This window comes from Eschrichtius robustus, chromosome 12 (genome assembly GCF_028021215.1).
Source record: "Eschrichtius robustus isolate mEscRob2 chromosome 12, mEscRob2.pri, whole genome shotgun sequence".
In the NCBI taxonomy this organism is placed as follows: Eukaryota; Metazoa; Chordata; class Mammalia; order Artiodactyla; family Eschrichtiidae; genus Eschrichtius; species Eschrichtius robustus.
In genome coordinates this window covers 42,037,853-42,063,561 of record NC_090835.1, presented here as the reverse complement: position 1 = coordinate 42,063,561, position 25,709 = coordinate 42,037,853, and the positions used below count along the sequence as shown (strand labels likewise).

Sequence of the window (25,709 nt, the reverse complement as noted above, 5' to 3'; positions counted from 1 at the left end):
TATCTCATAAGATTCCAAGAAAGCCATCTTGGTAAGCCTGATGGGAGACACTTTTACTTCCTAGGGTCCTGGGAGGCAGGCCAAGCCCCCTTCCCTGACGCAACGATGCAGGTGTGCATTCCAGGCCTCGGGGGCTGGGCTCTAAGAGACCACAGACCCCATCCCGCTGTGCTGACCGTTCTCCATCTGACCCCACCCCAACCCAAGATTCATTCCTGTCTGCCCTTCTTTGGGCCCTGGGGGGTGGGGGGTCTTTGCTCTGTGTTCCTCCGGTGAAGCCTCAGCCCCTGCTCTCTCTGGGTTTCGTTTCCCCTCTGACCCCTGCAGGCCAAGAGAGGGTCAGGGGTTGGGTCTCTGGGTGCTCTACATCCCTGTGAGTCCCCTTAACTCTGCCTACAACCCCTGTATTAAACTCTCTTCCCTTTCGGGGATCCCTGAGTGTCCTGCTGAGACCCTGCCTAACATACCCTCCTCAACTGGTTCCCTTGAAACTAAGAGGCAACGTGCTCTTCCTAGACAGTTGGCTGAGGTGCCAACGCCTGCCACGGAGTCCTCGTTCAGAGGCGTCTGCTCTAGTGCTGGGCCCTGCCCGCAAGCCGCCTGCTGACCTGCAGTGGTGCCGCCGCACCATCCAGCTGAACTCCCGCTTGCAGTCAAAGCAGTAGTTCGCCTCCGTGTCCCCCAGCCACCTCTCCTCAGCACTGAGCTTCTGTTGGAATTCCAGGGCATCTGACTTCTGCCAGAGAGCATCCTTGTCCCTGGGAAAAAGCCGCATTAGAAAAACAGAAGAAAGAATCCATGAAAACAACAGAATTATCTCTGGTTCATTTCAAAAGACTGCTTCCGAATTTCCCAAAACACAAGGAGAATTCACTTTTACCTTGCAAATAACCCCCCAGTCTAGGTCTCCTCTGTCACCCCACACCAGTCCCAGACTCAGCAGGAGCCTCCCAACGTGTAAGTCCTCATCTGACACCACACGTGTGAAGGTACGGGGGGCCTGCGATGTCCATAAAGGGCTCTGGCAACTGCAGAGACCTGCTGGCACTGACAAGGGTCACCAGCTGCTCAGATGTCTAAATGACAGTGCATGTGGCCACTGGGAGTTTAAGCTGTCACGTGCTGCCATGATTACATGACAGTCTGTGTGCTGTGAGCCCAAGAACCCAAATCTTAAATGTGCTCGGGATCCTTCATGTTTTTATGGTTTAAGTAACAATTAATGGAGGAGAGTCGAGCTTTTCCTGAAAATCCGATGGGATGTTGACCTCCTCCACTCCTTAGAGAGACAGCACAGCCACTACAGGAAGCAAGCACACTGAAAAAAGTGGCAGGATTTTCAGGAGGCTCTAGCAGCATCTGAATGTGCCTGATGCACCAGGGAAGATGTGTATAAAGCCTTCCTTAAAACTGCTATTAATTTTCGGGGCTATAGGAAACACAGAGGATGGAAGAACACGTTAAATGACACCATGGGCATGCAATCAGAAGAGTCCAGGCTATGGGAAACTCTACCAGATGAATGGCCTGCTTTCTTTAAAAGTAAACTGCAAAGGAAAAAAAAAGAGAGAGAGAGATGGTGGGGGAACCATGACTAAGTAAGAGAGATCTAAGAAACATATCACCATGCAATGTATAGATCTAATATAGATCCTGATTAGAAAAAATTATAAAGCAATTAGAAAAATTTCAAACTGACTAGACACTTGATGATATTGGGAATTAGTTAATTTTCAAGCGCGGTAATGATGCTGTGGTTGTTTAAAATAGAGTCCTTGTGTTGGAGAGGTACGTATCAAAATACTTGTGGATGAGATGATAGGATGTCTGGGATTTGCTTCAAAATCATCTGAGGAGGTGGGGGAAATCGGTAGGACTCTTGGATGATACAAGACTGGTCATGAGCTGAATAATGTTGAAGCTGGGTGACAGGTACACAACAGTGCATTTTGCTATCCTATTTTTGTATTTTTGAAAATTTCCGGGACTTCCCTGGAGGTCCAGTAGTTAAGACTCCACGTTTCCACTGCAGGGGGCGTGGGTTTGATCCCTGGTTGGGGAACTAAGATCCCACAAGCAGCCAGGCGCAGCCAAAAAAAAATTCCATACAAAAACCTTTAAAAACTTTTTGAATGACTTGTCAACATTTAAAAGTCAGGCCAATTTCACATAAAAATCCAGATTTCCACCTTCTCTTAAGAAGTAACGTGACCTGGCAACCCTGGACTCGATGCCTGTGGGGCAACAGTCAGCAAGAGCAGGGCAGGCCATGTCCTCCGGTTTCTCAGAGCCCCCGTCCTGGCCCGGTTCACACATTTACATCACTGTCTGCTACCTGCAGGCACTGGAGTTTGGGGGCCCAGGTGCTGGGGAGAGTGGGATGGAGGAGAAGGAGAAAAGGGCTCATGAGAGAGGGACAAGGGAATGGAGAAGTCCCTGAGGATATTAAACATCTCTGATTGTCACTCTTGTGGCTGAGCACATGGAGATTTTGAAAACTGTTAGCATAGCAATAAGAAAACACGGACCAGGAGCAAGGCTGCCAAGGGCCTGAGCAGACCCTGTTCACATGTGTGGGCGCTTACAACAGAACACAAGCAGACAGGGGCCCATTTCCCTTGAAGAGTCCTTTCAAGAACAGTTGCATTTCTTTAAAGAAAAGCCAAGCTTGCGGGGAGCCCCTGGCCCCTTGTTTGACACTCACCTGAGCAGCTCTATCAGCCGCTCCTCCAGGTACTTCTTGGTTCTATTCAGGTCATCCAGGTCAGCAAGCATCTTCTGGTCATTCTTCTCCCTGTCTGTCGCCTCCTGGCAGAGTCTATTGTAATACTCCTGGATCTTTGTCGTGGCTTTTTCAAGTTCCTTCTGGGTCCTGGTGGAGGAGCAGTAAGTTTTCCTTACTACCCACTACTTCCAGCTTCCCCCGTGCCTCTGGGCTAACCCAGGCCTCTAATGGGGGGTCCTGCTGCCCTACCAGTCTTTCCCCTTCATGGGGGGAGCCACCTGGCACTGCCCCACTCACAGGCTGTACACTCTCTTAAGCCTTCAAAACTTCCCTCACACACCCAAACTCTTCACACACCACTACCCCTCACAACAAATACAAGGGACATTTGGGAGAGGAGGTTGACCTCAGGTCACTAGGAGCACCCCAGGTGCGTCAAACTCTGCACCACTTGGTTCTTGGGCAGAGACTGAGGCTTTGAGAGGAGCCCAATGGGTTAAGTGCATGGGCTGGTGATGGCAGTATACACAAGAGGAAAAAGGAGCCAGGAGAGAAAGAACAGAGGCGTAGCTTCCTGGAGATGACCACACAGAGGAGCGCCTATCTTCCATGTGTCTTTGGGACTCTACACATGGGGCTTGGCATGGGGCACACAGCAGGCACTCAATCTACACTGCAAGGCGTTCAACCTGACAACCCTGAGGCCTAAGGAATCCTGTTCTGGGTGCTTCGGAGCCTCAAGCTGCAGCAGAGGGGCCGGCTGAAGCACGGTCTTCCCGCCCTTGCCCACTTCTCTTTCAGCTCACCTGTCCCCTAAGGCAGTGGTTTTCCAAGGATGCCTTACAAAGCAAGGCTTTCATAACAGCTCCATTAAAACAGAGGGCTGTGCAAGACTAATTAATCTGTATCTAATCCAGCCTTTCCATGTCCAGTATAAAGTTGTCAGGAGGTTTTTTACTAGACACTGTCCTCCAAAATGATCTCGGGTACACACAGACACACACCCACCCACAGAGTTATAGCATTAAAAAAATGCCACCAACTTAGGAGGTTCTACTTAAATTGTCACATGAACACCACCTGGCTAAGGGCAGCCAGAGTCCTATAGGATTCAAACTTTGTAAGGAGTCAGCTGAGAAGAGTCAGATGAGAAGAAATGTACACTGAGGTTACTAAACATCCAGTGTGGTCTGGATCTCCCATTGAGCCTGGGCCCAGGCCTAGAAGCAGATGGTAGGAGATGGGTGGAAAAGTTAAAGCCTCGGGAGAATGTGGTGTGTCTGTTTTTGCTGGGAGCACACATGCAATCAGGTCCCAGCATCCCCTACAGGACCAGTTTGGCCCCATCACCAGACAGTGGGCTGCTGATGCTCACAATTCCGGGTGGCCCCCAAGCCTGAAGATGAAGAGGTCTTGGGGTTGGACACAGGTAGGGCCATACTTTAAGGTTAAAAAAAAATTACGATAAAAGGGTGACAGCACAACGTGCTCTCCACAGACACGGCACCAGAGAGTCTCCAGGAAGACAAGCCGGTCCTGCTCCCTGGCTCGCTCACTCACTCTCAGATGAGCTTGGGAGAACCTCACACCTAACCCCGCAGCCTCTCATTTCACAGAGGAAATGAAGAACCCAAGTCAAAACACACAGGGGGGGAAACATGCACACACAATACTCACACACCAGTACCCTAAAACAAAACAAAACAAAACACAAAACTATCTGTCTATATATTTTTTAGGGTAGTTGTTGAGACAAAGACTCTGCAGCCAAATGTTCTGAGTTCCAATCCTGCCATCACCACTTACACACTGTGTGACCCTGGGAAAGTGACTTCACTCCTCTGAGCCTTGTTTTCCTCATCTATGAAATGGGATAAATAATAATACCATCCTCACAGGACCGTTGGGAGGATTAAATGGGCAAATAAACACCAAGTATTTAAAACGGTACCTGCCACATTTTAGGCATTACTTAAATGTCTGCTGTTAGTAGTACCATGATTATCTCCCAGCTTTTATTTCATTTTAGTTTTACCAAAGCATGAAGTTACTGAACTGAAATATGCCCTGCTAGAGATAAGACAATGGAATTAAGAGAAAGGGTCTCTGCAGCCTTCTATAGGCTTGTGACAGGCAGATTGCCAAGGTTCTCTGTGGCATGCTTCTGACATAAGCACTTTATGAGTCTGTGGCTTTTCTTGCAAAAGGGCTTCTTTAACCTGATATGAGTGGTTGACTCTCTAAATGACTGTACCAAACACCCCTTCCCTTGAGGACTCTCTCACTGGCCGCGTGGGTGGACCGTGTAACTAACCTGTCCAAGTCTTGGCGCAGGGCGGCCCCCTCCTCATCCTTTCTCAGCATGGCGGCCTGGCACTCGGCAAGGTGCTTGCTGGTGCAGCTCAGCTTCTCCGCTGCATCGGCCTGGGCAGCCTGGAACAGGACAGCAGGGAGAAGACGCTCGGTTGCAGAAGCCCACGCAAGATGCCATCAAGTGACTGGCATGCTCCCCACCCCATCTGGCTGGCGCACTTCTAACAGGAGGGGCTTTTGTCTGTTTTCAGGTTCAAGAGACCATGAACTAGTATGTGTGTGGAGTATGACAGACTCCCATTTGTAATTATGTCCCTCAAGCATCAGCTGCAACCGGTTGTGGTGGCTGGAGGGGCAGCAGGTACCAGAATCTCCAGGGTGGGGGTAGAGGTGGGGTGGCAGGGTACAGGAGTCACTGAAAAAAGTCACTGCCCTGAAGACGGGTTTCAGTCCCATCCCTGCTCTGGCTCACGTCAGAAACACTGACTTGGAGAGCATCTGCAGAGGGGGATGACTTATTTCCTTTCCATAAGACACAGGGGCGGTGAAAAACACACTTGACAGCTCTAGCCAGGTGTCCAGGGAGTGGAAGAGCCATGACACAGACTCAGGTTGTCTGCAAAGGTGAGCCGACGGCAGCTTTAGCCAGGGCACTGGAACTCCTGCAGGGAGGCCTCTCTGATGGTCCAATGAAAGCCAAGCCACATCCCCTTCCTCGACAGGCCCACACCCTGGGAGTGGAACGACCAGGCGAACGATGGGCCGGCCGCTGCTCAGGGCTCACAGGAGCACCGCCCCTGGGCCTCAGGGGCCAGGCTTACCTTCAGCTTCCCCACAGCCTCCTCGGCGGCCTGTAGCTGCCGACCTTGCTCCTCCAACTGGCCCCTGAGGCTCCTGCATTCTTCACTGGAGGTCTGGAGAGGATGAGAAAGGGATCAGAAAAGTGGGGTCCTTGTTCTGAGACTCCCTCGGCCCCATTCCCCCAAAATGGGTGAAAACAAGCTACCTCTCTCTTTTTCTCCCAAACTCAATAAACTTTGGGCTTCCCTGGTAACACAATCCCGTCAAGCCAAGAGACTTAGCTTGGCCCCCAAACTTAGAATTTCATTTCTGCCAAGGAAAGGGTGGAGTATGAGCCACACGGAACTGCAAGGGGTGGGGTGACACAAGGTGGGAGGCACATCTGTGGGAATGCAGTAGTTGCCTAAGAGAGAGGTCAGGAGTGGTCTGAGTGCACAGACCCAGAAGCAGACAGACACATCAGAAGCCAAAGCCCCGCAGACGTCTGCCTGTGTCCTCACTCTTAACCCTTTTTCTCTGCAGTTCAAGACACACGGTAAACACTGTTCTCATAAGCTTGTCTATCCCAAGGGCTCTGTGAAAATGAATTGAGTTGGTTTCCTACAACTGCTCTGCTATCAGGAGGCACCTGAAGGGACAGAGAATCCAGGGACAGGACTTGAGGCAGTCAGGAACTCACATGCCAAAAGGGGCTGGACAAATACATAAACGAGTGCAAGGAAAATAGCAGAGGATGCACGCTTCCTTAAAGTGGGCAGTCCCCACCCAGCTCCTGCTGACTGCTGCCACGTAGGAATGAGAGCACAGGCTTTAGGAACTCCCAAGATTTCAAAAGAAGTCCAAAAATGGAATCTATAAACACCCTGCTCTTGAAATGTTGGCTACTAAGTTAAAAAAAAATTCTGTGTGGGCCAAACTTGTCTGTAATGGCCTTAAATTTAGACGTCTGGGTTAAGGCATCCCTCTCCAATGCTGTGTCCCTAACATGTTCCTGCAGGGAGAAGGATGCTGTGAGCTATGACACCAGGACGAGACCATGTTGGCCTGGGCCCCCAGGACATTCTTGGGCCCTCATGTGCCACCTGGCCGAAGGTGCATCCCAACCACTCATGGACCCACCAGGCCCTGCCGCAGGAGACAGGTGCAGCTCAGACGGTCAAGGTGAGGGTTACCTTAAGTCTGCTCTGGTAGTCCATGATCTCGGTGCTCAGCTGGAACTTGAGGGTGTCGAGCTCCTGGCGTGCAGTCTCCCGGATGCTCTGGGCCTGCTGCTCGGCCTGGGCCAGCTGGGCCTGCAGGCCAGGCAGTGAGCCAGCTGCCTCCTCAGCTGCCTTCAGCTTCCCCTGCAAGCTCTCCTTCTCTCGCCGCAGCCCTGCCACTTGGTGTTCCAGGCCCTCCAGCTCCTTGGAGGATGCCTCCTTGGCATCCTGGAGCTCTTGCATGGCGTGGGCCAGCGCCCCCTCCACCGGCTCTTTCTCCGCGGTCAGCGCGCAGACCTGGATGCCGAGCTCGGCCATATCCGTGTTGGCCCGGTGCGGCTGCTTCTGCAGCTCAGCATGTTCTAGCTGAGCCTCCTTGGAGCCGCCTTTTGCCTGGGACAGCTCCTCCCACACTACTTGGAGCTCCTCCTCCCTCCGCTGGGTCTCTCCGGCCCTCTCCTCCTGCAGTGCCCCTTCACGCTCCGAGCACTGCAGCAGCTCCTGGACGTGGGCCCTGTTGAGGGCTTTGTTCTGCTCCTTCAGTTGCTGCACGAGGGCCTTGTGCTCCCTCAGAGCGGCCTCGGCCACGCTCAGCTGGCTCTGCACCTTCTCCCGGTCACCCAGGGCTGCCTGCAGCTTGGCCTGGAGGTCCAGCACCCCAGCCTGCAGTCTCTGGGCCTCCCCCTGCTGGCTCTCCAGCTGCGCCTGAGACAGGGCCAGCTGGGCTGCTAGCTCCTGGGACGCGTGGTCTTGAGGTGTGCTGGACCCCTGCTGGCTTTTGTCTGCCGTGAGGGTCTCGATCAGCTGGGTCTGATGGCGGCAACGGTCCTCAAGCGCTCTGAGCTCCCCCACCCGGGCCTCTGCCAGCTGCCGGCACTGCTCCACCTGCTCCCGCAGCTGTTGGCATTCGGCCTCCTTGCTTTGCAGGGCAGCCTCCTTCTCAGCCACATGGGCCCTCATGGTCTCCTTGGCCTTCTTCACAGCCAGGAGGCTTGCCTCCATCTGGTCTCCCATGCGCCGGATGCTGGCCTGCTCTGACTGCAGGGAGGCCAGGGAGCCCTGGATGGCCGCCTCGCGCTGCTGCAGCGCTTGATAGTCAGCCTGCAGGGCCTGAAGCTTATCCTCCAACAGCTGGTTGCGCTCCACCACATTCTGCAGCTCCTTCTCCAGCTCCCTGTTGGCCTGCTGGAGCTTCTTCTCCTGGCCGGCCCCTTGCATCCTGGGATCGTCCACCTGTTCCTCCCACGGGCCCCGCGGCTCCTCCTCCAGCTTCTCCTCCAGCTTCTCACAGGCCTGCTGCAGGGTGGAGCTCAGAGCCTCGCGCTCCTCAGCCGCCACGGGCAGCTCTGGGCCGGACTGCGCAGCGAGTCGCTCCAGCGCCCCCACCCTCTGGCTGAGGCGGTCTTTGTCCTGGATGAGCTGCTTCCTCTGCTCCTCCAGGTCACTCACGTGCTGGCTCACCTGGGCCAGCTGGGTCTCCAGGAGCTGCAGCTGCCGCGTCAGGGACCTGGCCTCCTGCTCCAGCAGCTCCTTCTCCTCCTGCCGCCGCTGCTCCTGCCGCCGCCCCTCCGCGAGCTCGTCCTCCAGGGAGCTCAAGTGGGCCAACGACTCCTGCAGCTGACGCTGGAGCTGGGCTGCCTCCTGCCCCTTCCTGGACAGCTCTTCCCGGAGCGGGGCCATCTCCTCCACCAGGCGCTCCAGGCTGGCCCGGGCCTCCTCCTTCAGCTGCAGCTCTTTGGCCAGCTGCTCCAGCTCTTTGGCCAGCTGCTCCAGCTGGGTGCTCTGCTGCCTGCTGAGCTCCTGGACCCAGGTGCTCTCCCTTTCCAGGACCTTCTCCCCCAGCTCCTGAGTCTCCAGGGGCGAGTCACTGGGGATGCGCTTTTGCCGCCCCTTTGCATCCAGTGCCACATCAGCCTTCTGCTCGGCTGCACCCAGCTGGTCTGGGACATCAGCTGAGCGCTGGTCCTTCCTGCCCAGGGAGTCACGTGTGGCCTCGAGCTCCCGAGCCAGGGGCTGCAGTAGGGACTCCAGCCGCCGCAGGGCTGAGCGGTAATCCTCCTCCTTCTCCGAGGCCCCCAGCTCCAGGGCCTGCAGGCACATCTGCAGCTCCTTCACAGTGTTCTGTGTGGCCTGGGTGACTTCCCACTGCTTCCGGAGCGCGGCCACCATACCGGCGAGGCGAAGGTTGTCCTCGGTGGCGGCGCGGCCCCTCTCTCTCTCTGCCTGCAGCTGCTCTCCACGCAGGCTGACGGCCGCCCTCAGCTCCTCGTTCTCTCGGTCCCGCTGCTGCATCTGCTCCTTCAGCTGCTTCTCCCGCACCTCCAGCTGGTCCAGCTCCAGCCGCAACTCGTCAAAGCCCTCCAGTGCCTCGTGGTTTAAGGGGTTGCTCAGGTCAAGGTGGGAGGCCATCTCCTGAGTCTGGGGAGGAAACACGAAAAACAGGTGGCTTGGGGATGAAGCTACATGGCTGCTTGGCAAAACTTTAGAATTTAATGAGAACAGAAGTAAAAATACAGCAATTACATGACCTAAGGTTAGTCTATCGAGCTATTCAAAGGACCAGAACCCCTTTGCTCAAAGCATCTGCCAGAGGAGGTCAGTAGCACATCCTAAAATATGACGCAACGTCACACGTGTGAGCTCCACTGAGACGCAGAACTTGCCTTTCCCATTCAGCCTCCTGTAGCTTTGGTAACATAATGGATGCTGGTTCTTAGGGAAATGATGTTATATGTAAACTACTGCTTACCCACTGCACTGCACCCACGATTCCTGTTGCAATTAAATCACAAAATAGGGTAAAAATGCTACTCTTAATGCTTCTTATACTGATTCGTCTTATATTGCTTTGCTGATTAATTTCAGTGTTCTTTCCCATTAAACTATACGATAATTCACATTTCTAACAAAATTAATGAAACTGACCCGACGTACTAACGTTTACTGAGCACTAGCCTGTGCCAAGCCCTTAAGCACTGTGCGTGTGTGCCCTCATTTACTCCCTACAACCACCTTACAGGCTGGTATGAGATTTTACAGATGAGAGAGGTCAAGTTTCGACCGGGTAGGTCACCTTCCCAGGGTCACACAGGGGGCGAGTGACAGTCAGGATTTGACCTTGCCACTTTTAACCAGAGTGCCAAACCACTTCTTCTGAAACACTTTAAAAAGCTTTTAAAAGGATTTATTTTTTAAAAGGCCTAAATTCCTTTTGGTTGTAAAAACCTGGACTCGAGGAAACAGTGGGTAGGACTGAGGGGTTATATCGCTTGGGCTGGAACACCAGGCGTCTGAGAACATCCCCCTGAGCTGGGAGGGGCAAGAACGTGCCCTGGTTGACATGACAGAGAGCGAGTCCCCAGCCTTCTCGGCATTACCTGCAGGTAGCTGCTCACCAAACTGCTCATGCTGGAGCTTCGGCTGGGGGGTCTCCATAGGTAAGCAGAAGAGCCAGTGCCCAGGGTCCTCCTGTTGGGCCGCAAAACAGACATGCCTGCATCAGAGCAGGAAACACACACACACACACACACACACACACACACACACACACACACACTCAAACACACACACACTTGGGGAGGCCTTGGTTGTCACTAGGCAACCAGGTGGTGGTAGGGGCAGTGCCCTCCCAGGTCCAGTAAGAGGGCAAAGTCCAACAATTTCCACCAAAGCACACATTCAGGTTGGTCGTAGCAGCTGGACCCCGCTGTTGAAGTCTAAGCATGATGGCTTTGCTCTCACTGCCAAAAAAGAACGAAGTGAACATAGTATTTCCCAGTTTTTAGTTTAAGTTTTCCTAGAACCTTCGATGCCAGCCATAACTTGTCTACCAGGGAGGAACCAGCAACAGTTAATCTGGTAAATAAAGGTCACGCTGTGCTTCGGGCCTTGAGGTCACTGCTTTACGTTATGTTACACGAGTAATGTGGCTGGAAGACCTCTTCTGGTTCACACTGGACATTTCCCTCACTGCAGAAAGTTCTATTTGATGGCACTAGTCATTGCAAATGAAACACACTTTTACTTAACGACCAGAATCTTCTCCTTAATCTACAATTATTGCATTTTAAACCTTGTTAGTCTCCACAACCCAACAACTGCACTCCTCAGTACTACCTGAAAGACAGTCACATGTGTGCATAAGGTGACGTGTGGGGATGCTCTTGGCAGCACCGTCATGGTGGAAAAAGCAGAACCTTTCTAACTCCGCATCACTAGAGAAACAGATAAACTGTTTACTCACACAATGGAATACTCTATGCCACAGGTTGGCAATCTTTTCTGTAAAGGGCCAGAGAGTGAATATTTCGGTTTGCAAGCCTTATGGGTTCTGTCACAATTCAACTCTGCCACTGTAGCATGAAAGCAGCCATAGACAATAGGTAAATGAAGGTGTGTTACACACTGCCCTGTGGGCCATGGTTTGCCAGCCCTACTCCACATCTATAGAACTCCCTGTACAAACACAGATAAAAATCTCAAAAACAATGTGGAATGAACAAAGCAACCTGCAAAAGTAAAGCCATCTCATGAGTCAATCAATGTAGCAAATTTTAAAAATATATATAAAATACAACTATACATATGTAATATTTACGGGCACATGCAGTGAAACACAAAAATATCTGGGAATGACATGCATCAACTACAGGGTTGTAATTACTTCTAGAAAGGGAGAAAAGGAGAAAGGACGGCCATGGGTTGGGGCTTTATTTGGATCTATAATATTTTATTTCTTAAAAAAAAAAAAAGGTATCAGACATAACAAAAAAATCCCATAAGAACCAGCTTGAAGGGACTTTGGCCAAATATAAGACAGCTTAAGCTTTAAAATAATCACAGTGACAGAATATAACCTATTGAATAAAATAAGAATCCACGAGTCAATGCTGCTATAAATGAATAAATAGATGGGGAAGAAGGAAAAGATCTTCCTTACAATAGAATGCCAACTATTAATGTAGAAGGAATGATGGAGTCAGAAAATTACTCTGGTAACCATGATAGTAATTGATTCAGGAAAGATTTACCGGATGCTAAAACTAACAGGAGGGAGATTTAAAAGAAACAGGATAAAAACTTAGTCTCAAAATGTCTTCCCATAAGATACATATTAATTACAAACAGAGAAACAGTAACTTTAGGAGAAACCTGGCTAACACCACCTTAACCAAATGATCATGGTTAACCTTGCAAGTAATGAAACAAACCAACATCCTGCGTCTCTGGGTACAACATGCTGAGGACACAACACCTGGGGTATTTCCGCCAAAAATGCTTAATCTGAATCCAATAATGAGAAAACACTAGACAAACTCAAATTAAGGAACATTTTACAAAATAATTGGCCTGTACTTTTCAAAAATGTCTGTGCAAAGAGGAGAAACTGTTCCAAATGAACAAGGACTAGAGAGACCCAACAATTCACTGACATGTGACCCTGGATTGGCTCCTGGATTATAAAAGACATGTCTGGCATAATTCTTAAAATTTGAACACAGTCTGTAGATTAGACAGCAGTATTGTATCAATGTTCTGTGATTTTAACAATTGTACTGAGGTTATATAGATGTCCCCGACTTTAGGAAAGGATGTCCCTGATTTTAGGAAATATACGATGAAGTACTTAGGAGTAAAGGGGAATCAGGTCTGTAACTTATTCTCAAATGATGCAGGAAATAAACCAACATGTTTACATAAAGATAAAGTATGATAAGAATTCCCTGGCAGTCCAGTGGTTAAGACTCCACGCTTCCACTGCAGGAGGCGCAGGTTCGATCCCTGGTTAGGGAACTAAGATCCCACATGCCATGCGGCACGGCCGGAAAAAAAAAAAGAGAGAGAGAGAGGAAGAATGATTAAAACGTTTGTAGTAAAATACTGATAACTGGGGAATCGAAGTGAATGAGTACTGTGTACTATTTTTACAACTTTTCTGTAAGTCTGAAATGATTTTAAAATTGAACAGTTCTAAAAATGACATGAAGTAAATACGGCAAAAATGTTAGCTCTTAAATCCTGGTGGTTGGCAAATGGGTTCCATTATAGTCAGTATTTTTTCCTCCATAGAAAGAATTCCCTAATAAGAAATACAAAAATTGGAAACAAACAAACAAACCACCACTTTATTAACGGAAAGCAAAACAAAACAAAGAATGCTGGACTTGAGTTTAACTCAAGTCTAGTACCCTGGCCCTGGCCCTGCTGCCTGCCAGCTGTGTGACTCTGGGCAAATCCCTCCAATTCTCTGAGCCTGTTTCCTCAGCACCTTGCTCCTAGAACGGTTGTGAGGATGCAGTTGGATGGTGTGTGAGTGCCGTACTGGTGTAGGAAAACACAGCAAAGCAACCTTTCCAGCAACCCTTACATGGACAAGCCTTCGCTCCCTCTCTTACTGGCCTCCATGATAACTGTATCTATGAGAACACATCAGGGAAAAGCCCACTTGCTCCCCCCTCGCTCCCACACCAAGTCCCTTAACACATCTGAAAACCTTGGGTTTCACATATGCGTCTCCACTGACTCATGCTGCCTGGCCAGTTAGGTTAGTTTAAGGTTGGAGCCTCCAGATGCTATCGTTAGTCACGATTCAACCAAGTCTGTAAAATTAGCAAGCATAAGAGTTGCAAAGCTACAGGTAATTTACTGCACGAGCAAAACTGCTTTGAGTAGCCTGGTGGCAAGCTTCAAAACTTCAAACATCTCTTTCCCCTCTTTTCAACCAAGCAGTTAATTCTTCAAGGTACCTGGCAAACGTCGGCCAGGCAGCATCCAGGTCATAGCCCCTCGATGCCAGGTCAAACTGGATGTCGGTCAGCTCGTAGAGTTGGCCCACGATGTCAGAGCTCAGCTTTGGCTTCAGAAAGGGGCTCCTTGCGTAGTACCAGTCACTGCAGGGAAACACAAAAAGGGGTCAAGTACAGGAGTACATAAAGAAAGGGAAGAGTGCATTTAATCAGTCCTCCCAGTAAGGCTCTGCCTCATCAAATTTCAACTCAGATTACTAAATTAATTAAAGACAGACACATACACCCTAATTTGATTTTCACTGTAGGAGCACATAACTCAAATAAGCTTGCTCTTCTTCAGGGAAATTACTGAAATGAATTAGATGCTTATTTGTTTATTATTTATATCATACCTATTTCCAAATGAATGCGAGAAACCTTAAATCTGAATTACTGTCCAAGAAAGGGCAGTTGTAGGGGGAAGAACACTTCTTTTTTAAAAGAAAATCTTGTCCTCTATCCCCTCCAGAGAACTCAATACAGGACATTGAACTCACTGCTAATTTCTGTCCAGACACCAATATAAAAGCCAAGGAACAAAACATCTCCATTTTGAAGTGGTAGTTGTTTCACTTCACGTGAAGCAATAAGAATTAAAAAGACAACACTGATGAGTTTAATGAGCTACTTGGCTGATATCCATGAACTGGGATACACTGGAAGTCAAGCTGTTTATGACAGTTTTCACCAAACATTACAACAAAATAACCTTCAAATCAAATGTGCAAAGGTTCTCAACTCACATGCATTCACAAAGCCTGGCACATACAAGAGAAATACACATTTATGCAAATCAATCTTAAAGGTGACAAAATGAAACAAAATATTCCCCCCCAATGGTTTTTCTTTTATTCAGAAGTATTTCTTTTAATTAACTGGAAGAACACTCCAGAGGTAGTGGGGAGGCAGAGCTGGAAAACGGGTGCCGGGCGAGCCAAAGAGGTTCAGCTGATTGGCAGCTGATCTGCGGCTCCTAATCTGACACCCTCTCCCCGCCTTACACGCTCAACCCCACCTCTCCCTCCTCCTTCCCCTCCTGCTGAGGCTTCAGCACGAGGGGCACAAAGGCTCCCAATCTGGTCACCCATCACAATCTCCAGGGAGCCCAGACCCATGGGGCGGGTGCTGACTCAGTGTCTCAGGTGAGGCCCCAAGCTCGTTGGTGTTAAAAACCCCACAGGTGATTCTGCTGAGAGGCCGAGGCTGCAACCCACTGGTCCAGGGTGACCAGTGGGGTCTGCCCATTAGTGCCAGCACCAAGGACCTGCCATCCACCAGAGGAAACTACCTGGCATTAGTTCAGAGACCTAAACCCAAGCTCCTGCTTTCTGCCTCAGCATCAGTGGGGCCCAGAGAAAGGCATTTGGCCTCTCTGAGCCTCACTTTCCTCACCTGTGAAAGCTCAGTGCTACCTGCCCAATGTGCGCCAAGGACTGTGGTAGGGAAGGGGAGAGGAGGATGACAGGTGGAGGTCCCTGCTCGTGCCAGGGTGCGACACAGACAGGCACTGCTGCTGCGGTTGTCATTATTACTGTTTAGTTTATCACATTTATTTGAGGTCTTCTGAACTTGTTTCAGAGACCTTATACACTTTAATACATGCTGAAAAGTGCTGAAAAATTGTTCACTGCAAAAACAATAATTTAGAAAGAAAAATATACATAATCCTATCCTTTATCAAATCATGTTCTCATATACTTTTTTTAAAATAGATCTTTATTGGAGTATAATTGCTTCACAATACTGTTAGTTTCTGTTGCACAACAAAGCAAATCAGCCATATGCATACATATGTCCCCATATCCCCTCTCACTTGAGCCTCCCTCCCATCCTCCCTATCCCACCCCTCTAGGTCATAGCAAAGCACGGAGCCGATCTCCCTGTTCTATGCTGCTGCTTCCCACCAGCCAACTATTTTACATTCGGTAGTGTGTGTATGTCGATACTACTCTCACTTCGCCCCAGCTTCACCCTCCCACCCCATGTCCTCAAGTCCATTTTCTATGTCTACCTCTTTATTCCTGCCCTGCAACTAGGTTCATCAGTACCATTTTTTTTTTTAAGATTCCATATATATGCGTTAGCATACGGTATTTGTTTTTCTCTTTCTTACTTCACTCTGTATGACAGACTCTAGGTCCATCCACCTCACTACAAATAACTCAATTTTGTTTCTTTTTATGGCTGAGAAATATCCGTTGTATATATGTGCCACATCTTCCTTATCTATTCATCTGTCGATGGACATTTAGGTTGGTTCCAAGTCCTGGCTATTGTAAATAGTGCTGCACTGAACACTGTGGTACATGTCTCTTTTTGAATTATGGTTTTCTCAGGGTATATGCCCAGTAGTGGCATTGCTGGGTCATATGGTAGTTTTATTTTCAGTTTTTTAAGGAACCTCCATACTGTTTTCCATAGTGGTTATATCAATTTACATTCACACCAACAGTGCAGGAGGGTTCCCTTTTCACCACACCCTTTCCAGGATTTATTGTTTCTAGATTTTTTGATAATGGCCATTCTAACTGGCGTGAGGGGATACCTCATTGTAGTTTTGATTTGCATTTCTCTAATAATTAGTGATGTTGAGCATCTTTTCATGTGCCTCTTGGCCATCTGTATGTCTTCCTTGGTGAAATGTCTGTTTAGGTCTTCTGCCCATTTTTGGATTGGGTTGTTTGTTTTTTTGATATTGAGCTCCATGAGCTGTTTGTATATTTTGGAGATTAATCCTTTGTCCGTTGTTTCATTTGCAAATATTTTCTCCCATTCTGAGGGTTGTCTTTTTGTCTTGTTTATGGTTTCCTTTGCTGTGCAAAAGATTTTAAGGTTAATTAAGTCCCATTTGTTTATTTTTGTTTTTATTTCCATTACTCTAGGAGGTGGGTCAAAAAAGATCTTGCTGTGGTTTATGTCAACAAGTGTTTTTCCTATGTTTTCCTCTAAGAGTTTTATAGTGTCTGGTCTTACATTTAAGTCTTTAATCCATTTGGAGTTTATTTTTGTGTATGGTGTTAGGGAGTGTTCTAATTTCATTCTTTTACATGTAGCTGTCCAGTTTTCTCAGCACCACTTATTGAAGAGGCTGTCTTTTCTCCATGGTATATCCTTGCCTCCTTTGTCATAAATTAGGTGCCCATATGAGCGTGGGTTTATCTCTGGGCTACCTATCCTGTACCATTGATCTCTATTTCTGTTTTTGTGCCAGTACCATACTGTCTTGATTACCGTAGCTTTGTGGTATAGTTTGAAGTTGGGGAGCCTGATTCCTCCAGCTCTGTTTTTCTTTCTCAAGATTGCTTTGGCTATTCGGGATCTTTTGTGTTTCCATACGAATTGTAAAATTTTTTGTTCTAATTCTGTGAAGAATGCCACTGGTAGTTTGATAGGGATTGCATTGAATCTGTAGATTGCTTTGGGTAGTATAGTCATTTTCACAATATTGATTCTTCCAATCCAAGAACATGGTACATTCCATCTGTTTATGTCATCTTTGACTTCTTTCATCAGTGTTTTATAGTTTTCTGAGTACAAGTCTTTTGCCTCCTTAGGTAGGTTTTTTCCTAGGTATTTTATTCTTTTTGTTGCAATGGTAAGTGGGAGTGTTTCCTTAATTTCTCTTTCTGATTTTTCATTGTTGGTGTATAGGAATGCCAGAGATTTCTGTGCATTAATTTTGTATCCTGCAACTTTACCAAATTCATTGATTAGTTCTAGTAGTTTTCTGGTGGCATCTTTAGGATTTTCTATGTATAGTGTCATGTCATCAGCAAACAGTGACAGTTTTACTACTTCTTTTCCAATTTGGATTCCTTTTATTTCTTTTTCTTCTCTGATTGCTGTGGCTAGGACTTCCAAAACTATGTTGAATAATAGTGGTGAGAGTGGACATCCTTGTCTTGTTCCTGATCTTAGAGGAAATGTTTTCAGTTTTTCACCATTGAGTATGATGCTTGCTGTGGGTTTGTCATATATGGCCTTTACTATGTTGAGGTAGGTTCCCTCTATGCCCATTTTCTGGAGGGTTTTTATCATAAATGGTTGTTGAATTTTGTCAAAAGCTTTTCCTGCATCTATTGAGATGATCATATGGTTTTTATTCCTTGATTTGTTAATGTGGTGTTATCACATTGACTGGTTTGCATATACTGAAGAATCCTTGCATTCCTGGGATAAATCTCACTTGATCGTGGTGTATGATCCTTTTAATGTGCTGTTGGATTCTGTTTCCTAGTATTTTGTTCAGGATTTTTGCATCTATGTTCATCAGTGATATTGGTCTATAATTTTCTTTTTTTGTGATATCTTTTTCTGGTTTTGGTATCAGGGTGATGGTGGCTTCATAGAATGAATTTGGGAGTGTTTCTCCCTCTGCAATTTTTTGGAAGAGTCTGAGAAGGATCAGTGTTAGCTCTTTTCTAAATGTTTGATAGCATTTGCCTGTGAAGCCACCTGGTCCTGGACCTTTGTTTGTTGGAAGATTTTTAATTACGCTTTCAATTTCATTACTTGTGATAGGTTTGTTTATATTTTCTAATTCTTCCTGGTTCACTCTTGGAAAATTGTACCTTTCCAAGAATTTGTCCATTTCTTCGTGGTTGTCCATTTTATTGGCATATAGTTGTTTCTGGTAGTCTCTTATAATCCTTTGTATTTCTGCAGTGTCAGCTGTGATTTCTCCTTTTTCATTTTTAATTTTATTGATTTGCGACCTCTCCCTTTTTTTCTTGATGAGTCTGGCTAAGGGTTTATCAATTTTGTTTATCTTCTCAAAGAACCAGCTTTTACTTTTATTGATCTTTGCTATCGTTTTCTTTGTTTCTATTTATTTCTGCTCTGATCTTTATGATTTCCTTCCTTCTAGTGACTTTGGGTTTTCTTCGTTCTTCTTTCTCTAGTTGTTTTAAGTGTAGGGTTAGATTGTTTATTTGATATTTTTCGTGTTTCTTGAGGTGACACTGTATTGCTATAAACTTCCCTCTTAGAACGGCTTTTGCTGCATCCCATAGATTTTGGGTCATTGTGTTTTCATTGTCATTTGTTTCTATGTATTTTTTAATTTCTTCTTTGATTTCTTCAGTGATCTGTTGGTTATTTAGCACTGCACTGTTCAGCCTCCATGTATTTGTGTTTTTTCCAGTTTTTTTCCTGTAATTCATTTCCAATCTCATAGCATTGTGGTCAGAAAAGATGCTTGGTATGATTTCAATTTTCTTAAATTTTCTGAGGCTCGATTTCTGACCCAAGATGTGATCTATCCTGGAGAATGTTCCATGTGCACTTGAGAAGAAAGTGTATTCTGCCACTTTTGGGTGGAATGTTCTATAAATATCAATTAGATCTATCTGGTCTTTTGTGCCATTTAAAGCTTATGTTTCCTTATTTATTTTCTGTCTGGATGATCTGTCCATTGGTGTAAGTGGGGTGTTAAAGTCCCCTACTATTATTGTGTTACTGTCGATTTCTCCTTTCATGGTTTTTAGCATTTGCCTTATGTATTGAGGTGCTCCTATGTTGGGTGCATAAACATTTATAATTGTTATATCTTCTTCTTGGATTGATCCCTTGATCATTATGTTGTGTCCTTCCTTGTCTCTTGTAACATTCTTCATTTGAAAGTCTATTTTATCTGATATGAGTATTGTTGCTCCAGCTTTCTTTTGATTTCCATCTGCATGGAATATCATTTTCCATCCCCTCACTTTCAGTCTGTATGTGTCCCTAGGTCTGAAGTGGGTCTCTTGTAGACAGCATATATATGGGTCTTGTTTTTGAATCCATTCAGCCAGTCTGTGTCTTTTCGTTGGGGCATTTAATCCATTTACATTATCGATATGTATGTTCCTATGACCATTTTCTTAATTGTTTTGGGTTTGTTTTTGTGGGCCTTTTTCTTCTCTTGTGTTTCCCACTTAGAGAAGTTTCTTTAGCATTTGTTGTAGAGCTGGTTTGGTGGTGCTGAATTCTCTTAGCTTTTGCTTGTCTGAAAAGCTTTTGACTTCGGCATCGAATCTGAATGAGATCCTTGCTGGGTAGAGTAATCTTGGTTGTAGGTTTTTTTCTTTCATCACTTTAAGTATATCCTGCCACTCCCTTCTGGCTTGCAGAGTTTCTGCTGAAAAATCAGCTGATAACCTTATGGGGATTCCTTTGTATGTTATTTTTTGTTTTTCCCTGCTGCTTTTAATATTTTTTTCTTTGAATTTAATTTTTGTTAGTTTGACTAATATGTGTCTTGGTGTGTTTTTCCTAGGGTTTATCCTGTATGGGACTCTCTGTGCTTCCTGGACTTGGGTGACTATTTCCTTTCCCATGTTAGGGAAGTTTTCAACTATAATCTCTTCAAATATTTTCTCAGACCCTTTTTCTCTTCTTCTTCTAGGACCCCTATAATTTGAATGTTGGTGCTCTTGGTGTTGTCCCAGAGGTCTCTGAGATTGTCTTCAATTCTTTTCATTCTTTTTTCTTTATTCTGCTCCTCAGCAGTTATTTCCACCATTTTGTCTTTCAGCTCACTTATTCGTTCTTCTGCCTCAGTTATTCTGTTATTGATTCCTTCTAGTGTATTTTTAATTTCAGTTATTGTGTTGTTCATCTCTGTTTGCTCTTTAGTTCTTCTAGGTCTTTGTTAAATACTTCTTGTATTTTCTCAATCCATGCCTCCATTCTATTTCCGAGATTCTGGATCATCTTTACTCTCATTACCCTGAATTCTTTTTCAGGTAGATTGCCTATTTCCTCTTCATTTATTTGGTCTTGTAGGTTTTTGCCTTGCTCCTTCATTTGTGACATATTTTTTTGCCATCTCATTTTCCTTTTTTTTTTTTTAATGAGTGGGATTGTGTTCCTGTCTTACTGGTTGTTTGGCCTGAGGCTTCTAACACTAGGGTTTGTAGGCTATTGGGTAGTGCTGGGTCTTGGTGCTGAGATGAGGAGCTCTGTGAGACCTCACTCCAAAGGATATTCCCTGGGGTCTGAGGTTCTGTTAGTCCAGTGATTCAGACTTGGAGCTCCCACCGCAGGAGCTTCGGCCCAACCCTGGGCTCATGAACCAAGATCCTGCAAGCTGCCTGGGGCAGCAGGAAAAGAAAGAAACGTACAACAGTAACAAAGTAAAAAATTAAATTAGACCAGGAAACTAACAGATATGCTAGGAAGAATATAAAAATAAAAATATAGATGAATCAACAACCGGAAGGTACATTAGTACCACAATAGTAAAAAAGAGGAGGAGGGAAAAGAAAACAAATAAATAAAAATTTAAAAAACGGGGGGAAAAGGCCTTGCCTGTGGAGGGTGGGGCCTAAGCAAGGGTGAGGTTTGGGTGGTGGGCGGGGCCAATGCTCAGGACCCACAGGGCTGGAAAACACCCTGGGGGCTGTGGGGTGTGGGGCTTAGGCTCAAGGAACAGAAGGGGCCCAGGCGTGCTCCCCACCCCTGGTCTCAGAGGGCAGGGGACCTCACCTGGGAGCCCAGCGGGCTTCCTGGACGCCCAGTGGGCTTCCTGGACTCAAGTGGGCAGGGAAAATGTCCTCCGCTCCTCCGGGGTGGCCCCTCCCACCTGCCTCTCCTGATCTCCCCGGCCTCCCTCCTATGCCCCCAAGGACCCACACGGCCTAGAGGGGGCCTTGGAGGGCAGGGGATTGGCTTGGGAACTCAGAAGGCTCCCCAGCCCGAGTGGGCCAGGCGATCGCCCTCCGCTCCTCTCCCGCTCTTCCCGGAGAGTCCCTCCTGCCTACCTCTCCTGATCTCCCTGGCCTCAGGGGCACTGATCCTGTCTGGCCTCCACTTCTCCTCCCCCTTCAGTCCCCCTACGTCCTACTGGTTCACTCTGGGGTTTCCTCCCATCTTTTTGGGCATCAGAGTCCCCCACCAGCGGCCGGCAGGCGCCCTAGTTGTGGGGAGACGCTAACTCTGCGTCTTCCCACACCGCCCTCTTGACTCCGCCTCCCCATGTTCTCATATACTTTCTAATTCTTTTATATATTTTTTGTAATTTCATTGTTGCCATTAGGATAGGTAAGATTTGCATCCTTTTTCATTGATTTTTATATTGTTATTTTCCTTGTTGCTATATAGACTTCCTTATTGCAATTTTATTTATTTATTTATTTGGCAGGCAAAGAGTGAGTTTATTAGCATAGGAAACTTGTGAGAGATACAAGTGGGCAGGCAAGGCAGCGCAGCAGCCCCAAGAACAGAGTAGGCTACATTCTTATAATCCAAGAAAAAGTGGGGAGGGGAGAAGACCACCTCCTCCTCACTCTTGGGCAGCTGTCAAGGCTTACATAATTAGTTCCTCCTTTAACCCTATACAGTCTAACCTGGACTGTCATGGCGCTACTTAAATCATATGTATATTAGCAAAAGGGTGGTAATGTATACTAAAATATGGTAATTCATCTCAGGTTTTGGTATACCTTACTGCAATTTTAAATGATGCCTTGCTATGCCATTTAAAATAATTTGCTGTAATTTTTAAAAATAAATTTATATATTTATTTATTTATTATTTTTTCTTTTTGGTTGCACTGGGTCTTTGTTGCTGCGCACGGCTTTCTCTAGTTGTGGCGAGTAGGGGTTACTCTTCGTTGCAGTGCACGGGCTTCTCATTGCAGTGGCTTCTCTTGTTGTGGAGCATGGGCTCTACGCATGCAGGCTTCAGTAGTTGTGGCTTGTGAGCTCTAGAGCGCAGGTTCAGTAGTTGTGGCACACAGGCTTAGCTGCTCTGCGGCATGTGGGATCTTCCCAGACAAAGACTCGAACTCGTGTCCCCTGAATTGGCAGGCAGATTCTTAACCACTGCGCCACCAGGGAAGCCCTAATTTGCTGTAATTTAACAGCCCCCCCATCATTGGACATTGATGGCTTCCATCTTGTGTATTAAAAGTAGCATCACCATTTTTTTTTAAATTGAAGTCTAGTTGATTTACAATATTGTGTTAATTTCAGGTGTACAGCAAAGTGATTCAGTTACACATATATATATGTACATATCTATATTCTTTTTTTTCGATTCTTTTCCATTATAGCTTATTATAAGATACTGAATATAGTTCCCTGTGCTATACAGTAAATCTTTGTTTATTTTATATATGGTAGTGTGCAGCTGTTAATCCCATACTCCCAATTTACTCCTCTCCCCCTTCCCCCTTTGATAACCATAAGTTTGTTTTCTATGTCTGTGAGTCTATTTCTGTTTCATAAATACGTTCATTCATACTGTTTTTTAGATTCCACATATAAGTGACATCATATGATATTTGTCTTTCTCTGTCTGACTTATAAGTAGTATCGTTATTATTAATGAGGGGACTTTGGGTCATTTCTGAATGGTGTGGGGTAAAGCCCAGCACTGTCATGTATTTACCTGGTCACTTTGGTGTTCATGAAGCACTGCTGTAAGGTGTCGGCCAACCTCTGGTGCACCAAGGAGTAGCGAATAAATGCTCTTCCCTTTCCCAGAGATGTTCGGAGCTGGAAAATGTAGATAAAATAGAAATAAAGAGCTGTTAGCCTAACTCCAAATACAGGTCTCATGGATGGCTGACAAAAGCAGCAACAGGGCAGAAAATGTCACCCAATCCTACCCTACACATAACCTTCACTTATGTCTCTCAAAGAACACAAAACATTTGAGAATGTCACCCCACAGAGGGAGGCCTAAAGTGGGTGGACGTCTTGCAGGCCTCCGTCTGAGAACACTCTGTAGACTCCAGCAAACGTGTCAAGGAAGATACAGTCACTAGAGGCTCAAACATCTACTGTGGATTCTACTGGAATGTCATTCTTCCTCCTCTGCTCCATCAGAATCCCTGGGTTTAGAGTCAGAGGTGAAACGGTCTGACTTAATTTGGAATATTTAGAAAACAGGTTGGAGGTAAATGAAGGGCTTCTCATACCAGAAGTACGCTTGAAGAGGAAGAGATGGTCTCAGTTTAGCTAATGCCTGGGCTTGTTTTTGAAGTTTTGGGAGAAGAGATGCAGGCGAAGAGGCCTACGGGGCTTGGCTGGAGCCCATTTGGGAGGGGGAAGAGAGAGGAGGGCAAAAGGCAAAGGAGTGTTAGGGGGACTTGTGATGGATGTATAACTGCCTCCTCTGTGTCCTCGTGGAACCATCACTAAAATCCACATATCTGTCAATGCTTTCCTGGTTGGATTTATTTTCAGCTATACCAACTCACTGCATTTAGTCAGAAGGTGCCCAGGGGGTGAGGGCAGGGGTGTTTCTAGGTGGCCCAGTTACACTGAAGTAATGAAAAATGGGTATGGTTCTGTTTCAGGAAGCCTGAGGTGGACGGAGGGTCCAGGTGCAGGCCTGTCTTCAAAACCTCTCCACACAGTGCCAAAACGTGGTTTCTAAAGAGGTTTCTGGAAGCTTGTTGTGATGGTGGTGGGGTATGCTGGTCACAGACTCTGGCCCTAGTTGCCAGGATGGACCAAGGGCTATTAAGCTGTCCAAGGGTACAGCTATGGAAGACACTTGAGATCTGTAGGCAAATTAGGATTCATGCTCCCAATGTTTCAGCCCCAGAAGCTCAAGATAAGTAGGCAGGAACTCAAAACCTCTCAACCTACCACATGCACCTGTTCTGTCAGGTGCTGGCTCTGAGCAGGGTAAGCCAAGACCCATTCCCTCCTCACCTCTTCAAAGGTCAGAAATGTTTAACTTGGTGGTTGGGGGAAGGGACGGTAGTGGTTTGACCAAAAGATGGTCCTAATCCTCCATCCTATTAAGAAGCCAGCCATGGTGCTGGAATGAGACAGGAAACATGAGGTATGACCTCAAGCACCGGCACATTCATGATGCTGTAAACATCCTGGTACCCAGCACCTTTTAGCTCAGAGCTGTATGCCTTCTCATTGCTGACTCAAGGAAATGATACCACAATATGAAGTAGTTTTAAAAAATAAGAAGGTGTGAAACCTCATAAGACATTTATGTAAGAGGCTGTAAGACATTTTTCTATGTGAGTTTTGTGGGTTTGGGGTATAGCCAGGAGGTCTGGAAATGAAGGTGGGCAGCAGCCTGACCTGGCTTTATAAAAACCACCATGGCACATCTGCAGGGAGTGGATCAAGACAGGTGCCCTGGGGAGAATCTTTTTTTTTTTTTTTTTTTTAATTTATTTATTTATTTTTATATTTATTTTTGGCTGTGTTGGGTCTTCGTTTCTGTGCGAGGGCTTTCTCTTGTTGCGGCAAGCGGGGGCAACTCTTCATCGCGGTGCGCGGGCCTCTCACTATCGCGGCCTCTCTTGTTGCGGAGCACAGGCTCCAGACGTGCAGGCTCAGTAGTTGTGGCTCACGGGCCTAGTTGCTCCGTGGCATGTGGGATCTTCCCAGACCAGGGCTTGAACCCGTGTCCCCTGCATTGGCAGGCAGATTCTCAACCACTGCGCCACCAGGGAAGCCCAGGGGGAGAATCTTGATGACATCCCTAGGTCCAAATGCTTTTCCACTGATAAGTGAGGTGAGAACAAAGTGTTCAGTGGTGATAACCAGGAAACCCAGGCAGCCGAGAACAGCTGAGCAAGGCATCCTGAAGTGAAGTGTGTTGGTCATACAAATGCACACCCACACATAGGCCCTGCAGAATCTAAAAAGAACCCCACATAACAGCCCATGTCTGTAAGCTCCCAAGGGAAGGGCTTGTTTTTGTTTTTTTTTTAATTAATTAATTAATTAATTTTTGGCTGTGGTGGGTCTTCGTTGCTGTGCGCCGGCTTTCTCTAGTTGAGGAGAGCGGGAGCTACTCTTCTTTGTGGTGCGTGGGCTTCTCATTGTGGTGGCTTCTCTTGTTGCGGAGCATGGGCTCTAGGCATGTGGGCTTCAGTAGCTGTGGCGCACAGGCTCGGCTGCTCCGCGGCATGCGGGATC

General features: G+C 46.8%; 1 protein-coding gene across 5 annotated transcripts in view; it reads right to left on the bottom strand.

Annotated features, from left to right (window-relative positions):
* The window catches only part of FYCO1 (FYVE and coiled-coil domain autophagy adaptor 1), an 86,467-nt gene that overhangs the window by 43,912 nt on the left and 16,846 nt on the right, over positions 1 to 25,709 (bottom strand). For all 5 annotated transcript variants that reach the window (XM_068559336.1, XM_068559338.1, XM_068559337.1 and 2 more), the window contains 8 exons: positions 23,200 to 23,306; positions 13,785 to 13,928; positions 10,416 to 10,506; positions 7,012 to 9,456; positions 5,860 to 5,952; positions 5,040 to 5,158; positions 2,705 to 2,872; positions 609 to 758 (listed from right to left, as the gene is read on the bottom strand). In XM_068559336.1, coding sequence (XP_068415437.1) covers positions 609 to 758; positions 2,705 to 2,872; positions 5,040 to 5,158; positions 5,860 to 5,952; positions 7,012 to 9,456; positions 10,416 to 10,506; positions 13,785 to 13,928; positions 23,200 to 23,306 — 3,317 coding nt within the window. The remainder of the gene's footprint in view (positions 1 to 608; positions 759 to 2,704; positions 2,873 to 5,039; positions 5,159 to 5,859; positions 5,953 to 7,011; positions 9,457 to 10,415; positions 10,507 to 13,784; positions 13,929 to 23,199; positions 23,307 to 25,709) is intronic.